General features: G+C 35.9%; 1 protein-coding gene across 1 annotated transcript in view; it reads left to right on the forward strand.

The window, feature by feature from the left end:
- The window catches only part of aldh1a2 (aldehyde dehydrogenase 1 family member A2), a 33,998-nt gene extending 15,814 nt beyond the window's left edge, over window positions 1-18,184 (forward strand). Inside the window, 9 exon segments of the mRNA NM_001045731.1 lie at window positions 2,078-2,139; window positions 3,615-3,743; window positions 3,849-3,962; window positions 9,606-9,708; window positions 11,438-11,622; window positions 12,973-13,137; window positions 13,593-13,750; window positions 15,661-15,735; window positions 15,995-18,184. Coding sequence (NP_001039196.1) covers window positions 2,078-2,139; window positions 3,615-3,743; window positions 3,849-3,962; window positions 9,606-9,708; window positions 11,438-11,622; window positions 12,973-13,137; window positions 13,593-13,750; window positions 15,661-15,735; window positions 15,995-16,067 — 1,064 coding nt within the window. The 3' untranslated portion in view covers window positions 16,068-18,184.
- Window positions 18,185-20,043: the final 1,859 nt, after the last annotated feature.

Consider the following 20,043-nt stretch of genomic DNA (forward strand, 5'->3'; position numbering starts at 1 on the left):
AATGTTGGCAAAAACTGATTACAATTTCTACTTACTAATTTTCCAATATATATGAACCTACTAATTAAGTAATTGTAGTTTTAAGGGGTTATTGACCTTTGAGTTAACTTTTAGTATTTTTGAGTAATATTCCGAGACGATTTACAATTGGCCTCCATATTTTTATAATCTGTACTTTTTTAATCATTTCAAGCATCATATTGTTTAATGTAACTCCATACCTAGCAATAAAGCATCAAGCTTGTTCAGAAAGTTGAAGTTTAAAATGTTTCTAATGTTTAAACTTCATAGATATTTAATTCCAGTTGAGTTTTTCTCAGTTTTGTTTCATCATTCCTGCTCAGCCAAAATAATATTGCTGAAATCTAACACCAGCTCAGATCTTGTGAAATGTCATTATTTTCTTTCAGAGGATAAAGAATTTCTTTTGAGCCCCATAAGAGAAGAAATCATCGTTGTTATATTACCTATCAATAATTTATTTGTGAAAATATTAAAATGGTGTTTCATTTTACTTTTGACTGAATACTCATTACAACATTGCCAACTATAGAAATTGTTGATGTATGTCAAACTAGTAAACATTACTTCAACAGTATATAAATAGGCCCCTTGGTGGTATTTTCACACATTTTTTTGCTTTTTGGAGGTACTCCTCTGTATCTTTTTAACACTTAAATTCTGAACATTATAATATGCTTTTATTGGTTACAGGATATTATAGCCCTGCCCGCTTCAAATTTGGGTACTTGCACAAGAAAGTGATAATAGTAGGTGTTAACACCTCAGTCTGAAAGGAAAAAATACATGCAAGCCCCAAAGAAACTAGAAAACAAGGTGTAGAAATGGCCTGTAGGAAACCAAAATGTCAGTTTAAGAAAAAAATGAAATATATGTTTGTGTTAAGATTACACATGCTCTTTCAAGGAATGGCAGCTTTTAATTCATTTTGCATGTTCGTGTATAAAGAAACTATATTAGTGGGGAAAAAACAGCATATGCTTGTGTATGGGTTTTATATTACAGGCACCAAGATACACTCTGAAAGATAAACTGGAAAATATAATCCATCAAGCAGCATTCACATATTGTAGGTGGTCCCCTCAAGGGCTTAAGACCAACCCAAACATGCTTAAATAAGCAGAGTTGGACAAATGTTTAGTAATTATCCCAAATCTACAAAAAAAATACAATTAGAACCTTATTGCAAAAATATATATTTTATAAATATATTTTGAGATAAAAAGATAACTATGTACATTATTTTTTAAATAGCTGTGTATACATGTTTTTTTTGCTAAAAGATTGTGTAAACTCTTAAAGGGGCTGTATACACCTATAATCACCATTGCTAAACCAACAAACTTGTTACATAGTATCTGTTTAAAATGTACTTTGCCTATATTTTTAAAAAATCCATATTTAAAAAAAATTGCCATTATAAAGCAGGTGCTAAATTTTGTAAGCATGTAATTTTGCTGACAAAATGTAATATGGTCGGTAGAATCCCACAGAGCAGAGCATAATGGCCTTTGCGAGGGACTTGGGTTGTGGTATAGTAAGATGAGATGGTGCCTTTACAGTCAGAAAAGATTATGGATAATGTTAGTTATCATGTATAGTAATAGTAGTATAAGGTGGTGCCTATAGTAGCAGTGGGGGTAACAGCCACTGGGCAAAGACTTGGCTATGGTATAGTAGGATGCAGTGGTGCCTGTAGTAGTAGTTGGGTTAATAGTACTTTGAAAGGGACTAGGCTATGGGATACCAGGCAAGATTGTTACAGCAACTATCACTAATCCGTGTATGTTTCATTTAGCTTGAGAAATGCCAAAAACCACCAATTTTCCATAAGTAAAATATATTCAGCACAAGCCTTAAATACTGAACTCATATTAAACAAGGGGCTGTATAACCTACAAATAACCAACCTGTATAAGTCCAGTGCTTGTAGGAAAACTGTAGGTGATCATTTTGTAATGTCTGTCATTCATGTATTATTTAATAATCTACTTGTACATGTTTATATTGAAGAGAGCAAGTCTGATTTTGCTTATTCCAATCATCTGTTTTAAAGATGGAGATTACTTAACGTTTACAAGACATGAACCCATTGGCGTGTGTGGTCAGATCATCCCAGTAAGTATCTCTTTGCTATTGCCCATATTTATTTTTCTTTGGAGTGGCTCACAGTGCAGTCACACAACATGGGACTTGCAGCTGTGTGTTTTCTGTTACAGGGAATCAAATCTTCCTATTGTTGACATATCTTAAACAGCTTCCCTGCATATGATTATTTGGATTGGTTTGTAGGGCTTTATCTCTGTTATAAAGAGTCAGGTTCTCAAGCCATTTAGACTTTCTGGAAAAAAATGTAAAATAAATGCTTCGTTCTGTTTTAGTGATCTAAAAGTTGGTTATTTTCTTACAATTTGGAACAATCTTTAAACAGAATACTGGGCTATGAGTATTCTCTCATAAAAAACTTTAAAGAGAACTATTAGCAAATAAAAAGCTCTTATGTGGTAGGCCATGTTGTAACACTAATACACAGAATTTTCCATTCTTTGATCAAATAGCTAATCTATTTGAAAGGATATTCAGTAGTCTTGTAGTAATGTTTTCCTATTCTCTTTTTTTTTTTTTTTTTTTTTTTTTTTTTTTTGTGACTGTTGTGCAGGCAAGCCCAAACCATTTTAAATCCAGTAACAATGTTTTATACATCAATATATTACATTTATGTAGAGCTTTACTGTGAAGTGGGGATAGTCGAATTCTAGAGGTCTGCCTGTTCTAATCAGTCAGCAGACAGATTAGCCTTTAAAGCAGAGGTCCCCAACCCTTTTTTTTTTTTTTTTTTTTTTTCCCATCAGCCACATTCAAATGTAAAAACAGTTGGGGAGCAAAAAATGGGTGTTGCAGTGTTAAATATGGAGTGACACTTTGGTAGCTCCTATGTGGACTGTCAGCCTACAGGAGGTTCTGTTGACAGTACTCGTGGTTTTTAAGCAACTTAATCTTGCCTCCAAGCCAGAAATTCAAAAATAAGCAGCTACTTTGAGGTCACTGGCAGCAACATCCAAGGGGTTGGTGAGCAAAGTGGTGCTCACGAGCAACTGGTTGGGGATCACTGCTTTAAAGGTACAGCCCTTAAACTGCTGTACAATCATGTTCAACATTTTACCTCCAGCTGTTGCGAAACTACAGCTGTAGTTGGGGAGGTACTGCATTTTGCAGTTTACTTAACAGTTGAAGGACAGAGGCCCTGTCCAAGCAATGGCAAAAAATAAATAAATAAAAATTCAAATAAGTTACTTTATCAGTTATTTAATTGTATATAGGTATGGGACTTGTTATCCAGAATGCTCAATCTGTGTTTTTTTTTTGTTTTGTTTTTTGGATAAGGTATCTTTGTTTGGAACAACATACTTTGTCTACTAAAATAAATTTTAGAATTAATTAAACCCAGTTGGATTGTTCTTATTAAGTTGTATTTTGAGCCATTTGATTGATACCTGATTAAAGCCTGGGAGTTGGAACAAATCGGCTTGATGTTAAACACAAAGGCAAGCTAGAATTTTCTTATCTATTTATCAACTTGTTCTGTTCTACAGTGGAACTTCCCCCTGCTGATGTTTGCCTGGAAGATTGCTCCTGCCCTGTGCTGTGGGAATACTGTAGTAATTAAACCCGCTGAACAGACTCCGCTCACTGCTCTCTACATGGGAGCCCTCATCAAAGAGGTAAAGAAAAAATACACTTGTAACTATATCCCCTGAGGTTAAAGATTTACGTTTAATAATGTGGTCAGTACTAATGCATCATATCCCTTCTGTTCATTCTGATAGGCTGGCTTTCCACCAGGAGTTGTTAACATTTTACCAGGATATGGACCATCTGCTGGCACAGCAATAGCTTCTCACATTGGAATTGATAAAGTTGCATTCACTGGTTCTACTGAGGTATGTATATGGGACCAATAGATTTAATTTTACTTGCTCCAGCATATATTGCTGCACTGTGCAGATTAGAAACCAACCTTAGCAAAAACAACAACAAGTTCCTGTACAAAACTGAGGACTTTGGCACCATATTTTTTTCTTTCAAGTCATGACTGTTTCAGAAACCCAGTCACAGGTAGTAATCCCAGGTGCCTCCTACTGCATGAATCATCATAGACAAGATTGCAAATGGAGGCCATACCAGACACAATTATCTTGTTTGAAATCCTATCACCCCAGGTATTGTTGCAGATTTATGGATGCTTATCAGAAGAGTGACTCAGCTCCTAGAATTTCATTACACTAAAGAACTTTTTTCATGCTTAAAGACAGATTGTTTCATGGAAACCAATAATCCCATGCAGTTCTGTTTATATTAAGGGGCTGATTTACTTACCCACGAACGGGTCGAATGGAGTCCGATTGCGTTTTTTTCGTAATGATCGGTATTTTGCGATTTTTTCGTATGTTTTGCGATTTTTTCGGATTCTTTACGAATTTTTCGTTACCTATACGATTTTTGCGTAAAAACGCGAGTTTTCGTATCCATTACGAAAGTTGCGTAAAAAGTTGCGCATTTTTCGTAGCGTTAAAACTTACGCGAAAAGTTGTGCATTTTTCGTTGCGTTAAGTTTTAATCATAGACAAGATTGCAAATGGAGGCCATACCAGACACAATTATCTTGTTTGAAATCCTATCACCCCAGGTATTGTTGCAGATTTATGGATGCTTATCAGAAGAGTGACTCAGCTCCTAGAATTTCATTACACTAAAGAACTTTTTTCATGCTTAAAGACAGATTGTTTCATGGAAACCAATAATCCCATGCAGTTCTGTTTATATTAAGGGGCTGATTTACTTACCCACGAACGGGTCGAATGGAGTCCGATTGCGTTTTTTTCGTAATGATCGGTATTTTGCGATTTTTTCGTATGTTTTGCGATTTTTTCGGATTCTTTACGAATTTTTCGTTACCTATACGATTTTTGCGTAAAAACGCGAGTTTTCGTATCCATTACGAAAGTTGCGTAAAAAGTTGCGCATTTTTCGTAGCGTTAAAACTTACGCGAAAAGTTGTGCATTTTTCGTTGCGTTAAGTTTTAACGCTACGAAAAATGCGCAACTTTTCGCGCAAGTTTTAACGCTACGAAAAATGCGCAACTTTTTACGCAACTTTCGTAATGGATACGAAAAACTCGCGTTTTTACGCAAAAATCGTATTGGTAACGAAAAATTCGTAAAGAATCCGAAAAAATCGCAAAACATACGAAAAAGTCGCAAAATGTTCGTTTTCAAGTCGGAACTTTTCCAATTCGGGTCGGATTCATGGGTTAGTAAATCAGCCCCTAAGTGTCACATAATCTCATGCCTTCTTAGGAAAAGCTTTGCAACCAAGCTCATTCAAACTTAGGTTTTTACAAAACAAGCAGAATGTGTACCCCCATTTATTTCATTGTATACATTTGCTCATCCAATTATCATCACTGGTAAAATTTGTATACTTTTATATGTTTTCTTTATAATATATTACAGTATTATACATTGTTTACAAATTATCAGTGTTCAGCAGAAAATGGAGGTTACTTTGAAATTTTAGAACCCACTGTTAGAGACAGACTAAAAATCCCATGCATATTATTCCCTCTCAGTTTGTACAAACAAATGCATTTTAACTTGTTGTTTGTCTTTAAAGCATGTTCTGCTTCCCGTACATCAGTTAGGTATGAGGAGTATGTGAATATAAAACAGGGTCATCCATGGGTGTATTTTAGTTGCCAGGGATCATATTTTAAACCCATCCGTAGATTTTTTTTTTTTTTTTTTTTTTCTTTCCCCCTCTCCTAATTTTTAATGAGCTAACAGTTGTTAGATCAAAAGATGTCGATTTAATACCAACTAAGGAGCTGACTTTAAAAGCCTTGCTAATAGGAAGTGAAAAGCACCACTAATGTGAAAAAGAGGGTCTCTAAAATTCTAAGCAAGACCAGATGTCAATTCTTAATGCAAACAGAGTATAAACAGTTCCATATTCCATATTTCCTGTCACAGCAGACACTTATAAAAGCAAGTCAACATTATCGCATCTTAAATATACCCACTGTAACAACAATTTGTAAATCTAGGGCTTTACTTTCGATAAATGGAGAAAATTCTTTCAGGCAGAGAATATGATCTCTTTGGTCATGACTCCTATACTTGTATTTACCATTGTACAGAGCTTTTAGGGGTTTAATTAATTTCGCTTGGTAAACCAATGAACTCCTGTAAGGCATATGAGTTGAGGTTTAAATAGCCAAAGCCTTGACTTTTCATATTTCTAGTGTCTAGCTATGGAAGACAGGCCAGTTATATTTATGTTGCAGTGTTTTAAAAAAAAAATAATTACAGAGGATCCACCACCGAATAAGAAGTTGTTTGACCAGTTTAACAAAACAGAAAATTCTACTTTGTATTTCCAAAACAGAAATATTGGTCTTGGTTTGCTTGCTACATTTTCTGCCATAATACAGCTAAACACAATCTCATGAATTCTTCTCATCTTAAATCTCCAAACATTTTAAACACCACCTACCTGTTCTTATGCTTTAGGCTGATGGCCCTCGGAGCGAGTTAGTTGTCCCGATAGTTCACTGTTAACCGCTCCGAAATGCAAATACAATAGGAGTAGCTGGTGGAAAGGCTTACCCATCACTTCAGCTTTCCGAAATCGCGTGAACTTTCCTACCGCAGGCAACTTTGTGCAGCTTGGGAAAGCCAAGTCTTCAAAGCCGAATGGCTTTACATCTAAATCTGAATCTAACGTACTACTCATATTCATTATCCAGTCTCTGCATATATCATAACTCCATTGCAGTAGCATTGTTACTTTTTGCCATTTATTTTACTGCTCTTTTTACCACTCATATCCAAAAAAGTCTATAGGTCTTAATTTTCTACCTCAAACACATATCTTGTTTTTATTTTAACATCACAAAAAAAATCTCCCATCTTGAAACTGTGGGCTTATTTATCAGTTTTTCTAATTCGAACAAACTCATTTTAAAAAGAACTCTAATGAGTGCATATTTATTAATGTGGAAAACTTAGAATACAAAGAATCGAATACCTCAAATTTGCAAGTTTACAAACTCAAAAAATTCAAATCTAGAACTCCCATTGACTTCTACATAAACTCCCCAGCTTTTAGATGCCAAAGTTTTTTATTACTGTTTTCAGTTTTTTGCACTTAATAAATATCGGACATTCGAGTTCCTCAGCCACAATTAGAATTATGGGAGTTTAATATGGGAGCACAACAAACCTTGAATTGTGGAAAAAAACTTGAATTCAGATGTTGATAGATCACTCCCTAAGTTAATATGTTAAGAGGTACCTCACATATAATGTTTCAAACATAACAGGTAGCCCAAGACATTTTTGTGTGACTTCTTTATCCTGTGCCCAAAATCTCCCATATAAAGATAAGGTGGATATCAAATACATCTATAATAAGGGCACAACTATAAAATGGAAGAAAAAAACCCTGCTGATTTTATATAGGAGTTTTATGCCAAGGCCCTGTGCAGTTTTTTTTGTTTTGTTTTTGATAATCTTGTTTTGATTGGCAAAGTGTTTTCTTTATACAAATCATGATGTCATCATTAGTCAAACAGATGCAAACAGAGTCATCAAAGCAAACTACAGGAGAATCATAACTGTTTAATGCCAAACAAATGTTTCCATCTAACAGCTGTATTACCACGGATTCAAATTTACTCAGCAAGATTTTCCTTTTATTTCTTAAGTGAGATTAATGTCATGTTGCTTGGTATAGACATCCGCGTTCCGCCTAAATAATAAGCTGTTTACACTAGAGTTTTAAAATAGCTTGGTTTAAGAGAGTTGGCAAGAGGAAAGCTCTAAGGCATGTCTTACAAGTTGGAGTTTTAAATAGCTATTATATTATACAGAAAATCTCTGATCACTGAAATGAACACTCTTTAAGTAGCAACCAGGCTTGAAAACGATCGGTCACTTTATCCCTCATGGGGTCTTTGTACAATCCCATTTTCAGGTATTAGCTGCCTGGCTGAACATATGAAATACCATTTGTTAAAGAAGCCACAAAATTGTTAGCCTATACTTTATTTAAAGGCATCACCTCTGATGACTTTCCAGTTTTGGAAATTGTTTATTAACAGGTCATTTCGTTACAGGAATGTCTACAGGCAGACATGGTAATATTCAGCTGAGATTTATGGAACAATATTAAATTGTTTAGTTGTGTCTGTGCAATATCCTGAATACTGTTTAATTCGCGTATTATGTGACTAGACTATAGCTTTAGAACTTCAACCTGCAAGTGCATGAATATATTCCTTGTATACTACATACCATTACAGAATAATCCCAACAGCCTGGGAAGGAAGTCAAAGTTTTATCCATTATAATCATTCTGTGTAGTACCCATTGTTTAAAGGCCTCTAGTTGCACTGCAGAACAGCAATGAGCAAGCTGTAGAATTTAGAGGATTTAGAAAATTGCTAATAGTTTCAGAATAGCACTCTCTATTACATACTAAAAGTTAATTTTAAGATGAACAATATTTAACATATTACAATTCTTCTTCCTAAAAGAAAGGCAAACAAAAATGATACATTGGTTTAAATCAGTGCCTGCATCATGCTAAAAGTTAATTTGATTGTGATCTTCCTATTTAAGGAAGCTGTTTAAAATACAGTTTAACAGGTGATATCCTCGGGAACTTGCACTCCTATCAAATTTGTGTGTTAGGAGGAAAGAACATGTGGGCTGCATCTTAGCTACAGACAATACAGATATCAATCTTGGATTTTGTTCACCAAATTTATGGGAGTTTAATCAAATGGAATGTTGGCTCAGTAAACCAGGTTAGCAGAGCTCCATTATCTCTACAGGAGTGTCTTCTTGCTCAACTGCTCTAAGAATTAAAAATGAGTTTAAATAAACTCTCAAACTCTTGTATAACACTCCTTAAAGGACATGGAAAGGCAAAGTCACTTGGGGATGCCAAAATGTTAGGCACCCCCAAGTGACTTTAATCACCTACCTTTTACCCAGGGCTGGTGCCCCTGTATGGAGAGAAGAGCACCAGCCCGGGGTACCTGCAGCGCTTCCTTCTTCCTGGTTCTGTGCGCATGCGCAGTAGAGTGAAAAGCCAAACTTTAATAGAGAAGTCGGCTTTTCACTCTACTGCGCATGTGCTTGTCGCATAGTCGCAGCTAAACCAAGCAGGAAGGAGGAAGGCTCGCTCCAGGTACCCCGGGCTGGTGCTGTTTTCTCCTAACAGGGGCACCAGCCCGGGGTACAAGGTAAGCGATTAAAGTCACTTGGGGGTGCCTAACATTTTGGCACCCCCAAGTGACTTTGCCTTTCCTTCTCCTTTAACAGATATACCCTTTCTGTCAATATGTGTATATCACTTTAAATCAAAATTAAGTGTACAATCTTATCCTTTATACAAAAATAAAAACATTTGCAACCAAAATATTGTGTGTTCACACTTCTGTTTAGTGGAATGTTGCTATAATAGCTGTGTATGTGACATATTTTCTTGACTTTTTTTTTTTTTTTTCCCCTCTCAGGTTGGCATGCTTATTCAAGAAGCAGCTGGCAAAAGCAATTTGAAGAGAGTGACTCTCGAACTAGGAGGAAAGAGCCCCAACATTATTTTTGCTGATGCAGATTGTAAGTTGGTTCTCTTACAACTTTAAAGAAATTATTTTATTTACTTGTTGCTGTGGTATACATTTAATTCAAGTAAAGCATCGGTGAACTAAAACTAAGGATGATAAAGGATTTGGCCGAATCAAATCCTAATTTCCGCGCGCTACGTGCGTGGTGAAAAATGTTCAACTTCCGTGTTTATGTGACAAAAAGTCACGTGATTTTAAGGATTCAGTTGACCCATGCGCGTGGATTCAGGTGAATCCAGCTGAAAAAGGCCAAACCCCAAACAGAATTCTGCAATCGGTGCATGCCTAACTAAAATCCTCTTACTAAATCTAACACAGTAAATCAAAGCCCTTCTTAACGAAGCATTTTCCAAAAATGGTAAATTACACTAAGGGGCCCATTTACTTACTCACGAACTGGCCGAATGCGTCCGATTGCGTTTTTTTCGTAATGATCGGTATTTGGCGATTTTTTTGGAAAATTATCGCGACTTTTTCGTTGCCATTCCGAATGTTGCGCAAAATCTGGCAATTTTTTCGTAGCGTTAAAACTTGCGCGAAAAGTCGTGCCTTTTTCGTAGCCATTCCGAAAGTTGCACAAAATGTTGCGATTTTTTCGTAACGTTCGGATTCATTCAAGCTTCAGTATGGTGACTTTCCTTGGGCCAGGTTGGAGCTGCAGGGTGCCATTGAGTCCTATGGGACGCTTCCAAAATCATCTGAAAGTTTCGCCCGCCGCTTATGAGCGCTCAATACGAAAAAGTCGCGACAAGATACGAGCGCATCTTAATGGCTACGAAAAACTCGCGTTTTTACGCGCAAATCGTATTGGTAACGGAAAAGTCGCGACAATTTCGGAAAAGTCGTAAAGGCGCCGAAAAAATCGCAAAAAATACGAAAGTCGCAAAATGTTCGTTTTCCAATCGGAATTTTTCCAATTCGGATTCGTGGGTTAGTAAATGTGCCCCTTAGTATATTAAATAGTCTAGCTTTAGTATTGCCTTGAATAATGGCTATATAACCAAGCGTTTTTTGTGTTAGGTAGACAAACATCATGTTCTACCATAGAACCTTTGGAAACCTCATAATGTGCAATACACATTTGCTCTGGTGCCAAGCAAAGCACACCTGCATTATTTAGTTAAGTTCAAAATTAATCTTAATTTGAATTCCTTTACCTGGCATTTGGCAGTTTACTGACTTTCTTTTTAGATATTAAAACCAAAAGAAAACTGGAAAAACGTCTTTAATGAAAAATGCAATTTCATCTAAGTACTGAATACTCAAACCTAAGGGCTTTTTAGTTAGACTGGAGGAACATAGTTGTGAATTATTTGGTTCTCGGATATCATAGCTTTATTCTGCTTCTGGTTAAATTGTGACACGCTGTATCCTCTGGCAGCTGTTGTAGTTCAGCAGTAATTGATGTGCTACTAGTTAGTCCATTTTTTCCAACCAACAACCCATCCCAGTTATAAAGGTTACGGCTCATACTGGCTATCCTATGATCTGCTTTCTTGGCCCATAATGTGCCATTTACATAATCGATACATTTATTTGACCTACACGACAAATTAACAGAACGGGAATCTGAGGCAAACTTTATTGCTTACTACATAAAAGAAGCTTCTTTCTTTTGGCCTCTTTTTATGAAAGACCCTTTTTTTAGCTCCTCTCAAACAATTGATCATTTCCCTGGACTTATTTTCCTCTTCATCTATATTTCATTCCTCCTTTTTTAGTGGACTATGCAGTTGAGCAAGCCCATCAAGGTGTCTTCTTCAACCAAGGACAGTGCTGTACCGCTGGCTCACGGACATTCGTAGAAGATTCCATTTATGAGGAGTTTGTTCGGAGAAGTGTTGAACGTGCAAAGAGAAGAATAGTTGGAAGCCCTTTTGATCCCACTACAGAGCAAGGCCCCCAGGTGTGTCACCTTAGACTAACGCTAAACACTATTTTTATCAGTGATGGCCTAAATCCTTGACATCATAATATCACTCAATTTTAAAGTCTTAGAAGAATATAGATATCATACAGTATTTTTTTTTTTTACACATAATTTCATGTTGATTATGCTAATATCTGACAATTCATATTTATCTGTATTAATCCTGTGTAGTACATGCCACAAATTCTATTTGTAATTTACAGATGCATATCACTAAAAAATTAATAGCTTTCCATAAATAAATACTAGCTAATTGATAAACATGTCATGTTACATTGCAGTGACTGCATCTTAAGCAGCACATTTTATAATCCCCATAGTAACCAGTATATCAACATCCCCTTTGAGAATGTGGCGTTTTCTGTGGTGAACAGTTGCAACATGCATTGATCTCCCTTGGGAAAATGCCTAAATAAAGCCAGTGGGAGGATATAAGTGAAAAATAGTTTATATGCATTATGTTCACCAGTGTGCAATATATAACCTATACATTGCATTTTCTACTTCACATTTTGGGGGGTGGCTTTTTTTTATCTAACCTGAGTCATTTTTCAGTTTACGGTTCTGAAGACACTAGAGGTTCACCTAATAGAGCAATAGAGCCACAGCCATGTGACTTGTGCTCTGATAAACTTCAGTCACACTTTACTGCGAAGCTGCAAGTTGGAGTGATATCACCCCCTCCCAGCAGCCAATCAGCAGAACAATGGGAAGGTAGCAAGATATCTAGTGGGAGCTGCTATGATAATAGCACTCAGCAGTAGTAAGAAATCCAAATCTGGCTTGGGACTCCTCCAGTTACATGGCAGTAGGAGAAACAATAGGTTACCTGAAAGCAGTTCTAATGTATAGCACTGGCTCCTTCTGAAAGCTCAGACAATGAACTAAGATGGCTGCCTACACACCAATATTACAACTAAAAAAATACATTTGTTGGTTCAAGAATAACATTTTAAATGGTATAGTAAATTATTTGCTATGCAAACAGTGTAATTTAGAATAAAAAGTACACCATAAAAATCATGACAGGTTCCCTTTAATGTGGTTATGGCAACTGCTCAATCACTGTGCATGTATGGATTTAGTTGTGCAGGTAGCTACTGTCATAGGTCAAAACTATTACAATATACCTGGCCAACACAAATGCACTGGAACAAGGACAGCTCTCCTAGGATTTAACAAATTGTTAGCAAAGTTTAAATGCAAAAATAGAAAGGTTTATTACTCAACATTTCAGTCTCATACAGAAACCTTCGTCTGAAGTGATAAAATATACACCATGTAACATTTTATAGTTCTCAAAATTAACATTACCTTTTCTTCTAGACTGATAAGAAGCAATACAACAAGATACTGGAACTTATTCAGAGTGGAATAGCTGAAGGAGCTAAGCTGGAATGTGGTGGAAAAGGACTGGGCAGAAAAGGGTTTTTCATAGAGCCAACAGTCTTCTCCAATGTAAGAGATGAAATGCGGATTGCCAGAGAAGAGGTAACTTAATCATTACTACTATGCTATGAATTTAATGAAATGTATTTTTGTAGAAGTGTCCCATAAAGTTGAATCAGAGACGGAATAAAGTGTTTTTCCAGCCTTTCAGCCATTATCTGTACTGCAGCATAGGACTACCTGTATTTTATTTCTATATACTTTGTAGGAAGCTGCACTTTCTTTTTCTTTACAATCGTTCACAATATCCTAATTCATAGAACACTGATAGTACATCCTGATGGTATTGTCCCTGAACATCAGTATGCTACAGAATTCCTAAAAAATCATGTTATAATGTTCATTCTTTGCTGTTGGTTCCACAGTTTGCATAATACTATTATCCACATCCCTTTGTTTGAGTTGAACTGCTGTGCTTTTAAATATTGTACAAATTACAGTCTTCTTTTTGATACAATGTATAATGGCAATTCATGAAATATTTTTTTATTTTATAGATATTTGGGCCTGTTCAGCAAATCTTAAGGTTTAAAACTGTTGAGGAAGTTATTGAAAGAGCCAACAATTCTGATTATGGCCTTGTAGCAGCTGTTTTTACCAATGATATCAACAAAGCCCTGACTGTTTCTTCAGCAATGCAAGCTGGAACTGTTTGGTAAGGAAATCTTGTGAAGGGGAATTTTCAATGACAGCCTTAGTATCATTATTAGGAAGGCTAAATTTAATCAGAGCTTATTAACGTTGGTGCCAGTGAGGCCTCCAATAAATTGCTAGAATCCAAGTGGTTGAATTATGCAGTATGTTCTGTAAAATAAAACATGGCACATTTTGGAATAAACATTAAGTTTGCAACCCACTTTATAATATTCGCTATAGACTTGTAAACGACAGAAGGAATTAATGATGGTTTCCATAGTGATGGAGGCTATTGGGCCTCAACAGGATCTAGTACATGGCTAAATTTTACTTTGCCTAAGTCCCATTGGTAATTTAATAATAGCTGCAACATAGATTTAGATAAAATTATAATTATATATCCGTGCTCTATATAAAACCTTTTTTTATGTTACATCCTGTAATATATCAGCATTTAATAACTTGCATTCCTTTCCTTGTAATGCTTTTATATACTGAATGAACAGTGCTGGAATTTTCTGCCTTGGGGCCTTTTTTGAACATGCAAATCCAAATGAGCCTTTCTAAGTTCAAGAAAAAGTACTTTATTTGCAATGCTGTCCAATTAAAAAACAGATTACATCATTTTTAGAATATTGAAGGTAGTGCAGTTTTTGCCATTTTTAGCCTGCGGGGCTATTTAAAAGCTTTAAATGTATATAGGTTTTTACAATCAATGTGCTAATTAAATTAGTGAAATGGGTGTTTAACATAAGTGAACACTGTGAAAGCGAGCTGAAAGGCAGAAACTTATTGAGTATCCCTAGCAAATATATTGTACTTATTTCTTTACACTGGTGCAATGTTTAAATTACGTAAAGACTTCTAAGAGTTTGATAGCAATAACTTCTTCACAGCTATATAGTCTTCCCCAGCTGTAGACTGGTGTTTTGACTAGTATGGTTGTCCCCAAGTTTAGAAGTGATGGAGGGGGGGGTTAAAACTCTGCTTTCTAAAATCAGAATCCAAGGTCACAAGTAAAAGTGAAAAAGTGAAGGTTGCAAAAAAAAAAAAAACAAACAAAAAAACCCTTTTAGAAGTTGCCAATAACCTGTGCATAGTGGGGGCACATATTAGAACTGAGAATAGTCCCAAATGAAATATGAAAAATATTGTAGTAAAAGGAAAATAAGGATTGAGTAGAAAATTATGGAGGACAATTAAAAGATAAAGATATATAAAAGATAAAGAAATCCATTATCCAGGAACATCCAAATTACATGGAAGGTCATCACCCATAGACTCCATTTTAATTAGATAATTTACATTTTGAAAAATGATTTCCTTTTCCTCTTTAATAGTAAAACCGTACCGTGTACTAGATCCCAGTTGATTAATAAACAATTCTTATTGGAGACAAAACAATCCTATTGGTTTTAACTGCTTATATTAAGGTATGAAGATCCAAATTATGGAAAAACTTCTTATCCGGAGAACACCACCTAAGCCTCAGGATATACATTATCATTCAATTACAAAATAAATTGTATAGTGCATATAATATACACCCCTTTTAATGATTAAGCCCAGAAAATCAAATATACTTTAATGCCATAAATATTAATATTGATAAATCATCTAATTGTTAATAAGCTTTAACTTGTTCTAGTAAAACACTGTTCTGATTTTTCCATCTAGTCAGCTCATTTTACAAATCACATGGTGGGGGCCAGATTTGAATAGGTTGCCATATCCATAAGCCTATGGAGCACATGAGCCTGCTGGTGGCAATAGAATAAAGCATTAAGGTGGACTCAGTCCAACCCACAAGCCTTCAGCTGTGCAGCTCTTGTAGCAGAGTATTATTCCATGGATATATTGAGGCCTCTGACTATTTGTGACCGCTTCAATTTACTGCTTTTGTAATTTGTGATTCTCTTCTTGTTGCAGGATAAATTGTTACAATGCTCTGAATGCTCAAAGCCCATTTGGAGGCTACAAAATGTCTGGCAATGGAAGAGAAATGTAAGTTTTGTTTGTTTGCTTTTTTCACAAATAAATACAAAGTACAGTTGTAGAAACAGCTTTACCAAGCGACATCTATAAACACATTTTCTTAGTTTCTGTTGACCCTTTAAAAATGTGCATAATATATCATATTTGCTGGTCTGTATCCCTGGAGATGTTTAAATGAGCCAATCCTAAATGATTCCTGAAGCCTAAATGATTATAGTAGCATGTGATACATTTGTGACTAATTTGTGACTTATTTATTTCTGTTCAGGGGAGAGTATGGACTGAGGGAATACACAGAAGCAAAAACGGTGACTATAAAGATCCCTCAGAAGAATTCCTAAAAAAAGACAATTGCAAGAAAGTCAACATGCAAATAAACAGAGTCCTGAGCCTAAGCATGCATTAACTCTGTTCTCTTGAATGGGCATTGAGACATGCATGGGTTTAACTCCATTGTAATTAGTCTGGACTGTCTCCTACATTGTTAATTTCCTATCGGCAAGCACCTAGAAAAAAAATACTGCATATGATTATACATTTGAAATGTTTCTGTAGTTGAAAGCTGAAATATGGGAAGATCCAAAGGGCAATTGTAGGCGTCCCATATACTTTTTTCAAAACAGTAAGGTAGGAAATATATTGTATTTAAAGTAGGTATTTCGTTGTATTAATGTAGTTATGTATAGTCTGGAATGTGTAGGTTGTGCTTGTATTACGTCCAGCTACACACAAGTCTCCACTTCTAGTTCTGCATGAGTTCTACATGGTACCGCTCATGAATTCTTCTGCAAGTCTTTTAATCTTTGCTGCTTCTGTTATTTAAGTTAAATACGTTAAGGCCAGAAAGCAAGATCTTTTAAAGCATATATTTTTAAGTGTAATACAGATGGAGTTTTTAAATTGGTTTTTAATTGCAAGCATTTAGTAGAAAAAGCAGATGTTCTAAAAGCCTGTTTTTGATTAATTCATATGCTGTAAATTCCGCCCTGGCCTTCTTAGTATCATCTTTAAAACCCCTGGAACTTTATTTATTGCTTAATAAAACAGACTAGATAACTGAAGCAGACTTTGGGGTTTTTTTTTTTTCAAATGTTTACTTGTAATGGCTCATAAAATTGAGAAGAGTCCTGCTTTAAAAGGGTCTCATATTTTAGGGAATTTTATTAGTTTATAAGAAAAGTCATTACAGTTTTAAGGCACTACTACATTTTAATATGTTGAACTCCAAATGGAAACTTGTGCAGGGCTGGATGTTTACCTTATGCATGTTTACTCTTGCTTGTAGTGTATAGGGATTCTTATTGTAGGCATAATTTGAGTCTCCTTGTATTGCGCTTCCCATTTTAACACTATATATGTATATATGAAATTACTCTTTTTCTTGTTCTTTATAAATATTATTCATGAAAATGTTTGAACTAGTTGTGAAGTGGTTCTTTCTAAAGTTTCTGTTGGGGGGGAAGGCTGTATCATTCAATTCTGAATAGCCTTAAAGGCTTACCTTAACATTGGGCCACATTGGTGGCATCACCAGGAAGGAACATTGCAAGCTTGAGATCCCTCAAACCATTATTTGGACACGACTGGACAAAATACAGTTACATTCTGCAATACAACATAAAAAACCTATAGCAATGGATTATGATAAATATTTATCATGGACAAGCCACTTCATGCAGACATATGTATTTTACAGTACTGCACTAATATTCTTTATAAATCATCCCAGTTAAAAGGAATAACTATCAAAAGTTAGATTCAATTAGCTTACCTGATATAATTCCTTCTGATATGGCGTTACACCCATGTTTGCTAGGAACACTGCATTCATCTTCACAGATCATTTGTTATTTCCAATTGGTGCCTTTTGTTAGCACACACAAGCTGAATTCCTACAGGAGCTGATTAGATTTCTGCTGAAACTTGGTCTCTGTTTACCTGAATTCTATTAAAATAAAAAAAAAGGACCATATGATTGGCTAACTGACATAGTTGCTTCCTAAGGGCCTAGTCATATTAAAGGCAATATATATGGAACAGCAGTTTTGTGGCTTCCTATTAAGGACAAGTTAAGATTTTGTGGGATATAATGAAACTCTGTCTCAATATAATGGCTCTGCTGTAGGGAAAAAAATATATAGGCGTTTCTCATCCCCTGTGCTATGAAATTGGGTTGTTTTTGCATACACATAGTGGTATTATAGGTGTGTTTTTGTCATTCATGTGATGTTTAATGTAATGAGAAAAAAAACCTCTAAATTTAAAAAACTATGAAAGCCGTGACTTGGCTTGTTTGCTGTAAATGTTGTGGTACCAGAATGTGACAAGCATTTACATACATGTGCATGATTCCACGCAGTTCTAACAATTCATCATGTATATACATTTGTGTTTTAAATGTCAAAGGATATGAAATATTTTCTATGAAGTTTTTCCATTAAAATTTCATATAAACAAATTGCCATCCTATTTTTTATTTTGTGTGGAACTTTTGTCCAGCTGGGAGTTCTTGCTTCTATTCAGTTGTAAGGGGCAAATTTGCCAATGGTCATATTTATTTATTTTCCTGCAATTCATGTTTTTTTGTGCTAAAAACATGATTTTTCCCTTACCCCCCCCCCCCCACAAATTTCACAATTTCGTACATGTCAAAACCATAAAAACTGAATGTAGACATACGCCATCTAAAAGCTGTCAAAGTCATGTAAAAGTAAGCACACAAAATTCTTCTGGAAACTAAAAGTGCGAGGTTTCTTGTAGTCTGTGCATTAATATTTAGATCTTTTAATTAATGGACGTTAATGGTTTTAATGAAAAAGGGTTTATTTGTGGATCCAGAAAAACTCTAAAACCACTAAAATTTGAGTATTGATAAATGTGCCTCCAACTGTCCATATATTTAAGTGGATTTCTTCTTCTTTATCTGTCTTATACCTAAAAATCAACAGGTATGGTCTCCAAGGGCAGAGATATAGTTCACATTGTGATTCCTGGGGGAACTGCCGCAAAGCAAACTCTTACCTGCTAACAGTGGCTTTCCTTTATAGCACTGGCTGATAAGGGATCGTTCCTAAATTTGGATCTCCTTACTTTGTCTGCTAAAAAGCATTTAAACCTAAAATAAACTCAATATGATTGTTTTGCCACAAATATGGATTCATGCAGCTTAGTTACCATCAAGTACAAGGCACTGAATTATTATTACAGAGATGCATTTTTGAGAGCTGATTTTCACAGCTTTACTAAAAAGTACCTAATAACCATATCCAACATAAATTTATTCTAAGCAGCAAAGAAAATGGCACCATAATCCTGTTTACCCATGCAGAGGGTCATTCTAATTTCTTCCTAACATTAAATAAAGGTACATGAAAGCAGTTTTAGCATTATAGTACCAGTAGGGTTCTAACAGTTACCCAGCTATTTGCTCTTGGAAGAAGGGGTAGTGAGAGGAACTTGAAGAGATGGCCTGGGGGTAAGGTTGCCACCTGTCTGGTTTTGACCCAGACAGCCCGGTTTTCGGAAGGGTTGCTCGGGTCAAAACCTCCTGCCCGATTTCCCTAATTAGGGAAACTGGGCAGGACTCTGTAACATTGATGCAGTGATCAAGCAATCGCTGATCGTAGTGTCATAGCCCCACCCCTGTGATGTCATGGCCCCACCTCCTCCCTGCACTGCGATGTTGCAGCCCCGCCTTCTACTCACCGCTCCATCACATGAGGCCCAGGAAATAAGAGGTTCTTTAGAGAAAGGCCTATGTAACAAATCTGAGCTATACAGACTCTACAGTTTAACGCCCTCTGAGGGCGATTAGTCGGGCCACGACAAATCTTCGTTGTCACAGGCGACTTATCTCCCTGCAATGCCATCCCACCGGCTAGAATGTAAATTGCCGGTGGAATGGCATATGCAGCACCGCGATTTGCGAAGTTGCCTGAAGTTTCCTCTCAAGGCAAATCGAGGCGCCATGTATGCCATCCCACCAGCAATTTACATTCTAGCTGGTGGGATGGCATTGCTGGTAGATTAGTTACCCGCGACTAATCTCCTCGTGTGTCACAGCCCTGACCTGTGGGATGGTCTAAAAGAACCAGAAAAAAATGTTCATGGTTACATACATCCAGAGCTGCAGATGTAAATGTCCAGGTGTATTTGACCAGATATGCAGTTAAACTCAGGATTTAGTTGCCCTTTAAATACTGATAAAGCTTACCATCTCATTAAAGAACAATCGTTTATGGAAATAGGCAGTTTTACACAATTATAATTAAAACACCACTATAAAATGCCAGTCTGCCAATCTATGTTGCCTCTAAA

The sequence above is a fragment of the Xenopus tropicalis genome, chromosome 3 (genome assembly GCF_000004195.4).
Source record: "Xenopus tropicalis strain Nigerian chromosome 3, UCB_Xtro_10.0, whole genome shotgun sequence".
Taxonomy (NCBI): Eukaryota; Metazoa; Chordata; class Amphibia; order Anura; family Pipidae; genus Xenopus; species Xenopus tropicalis.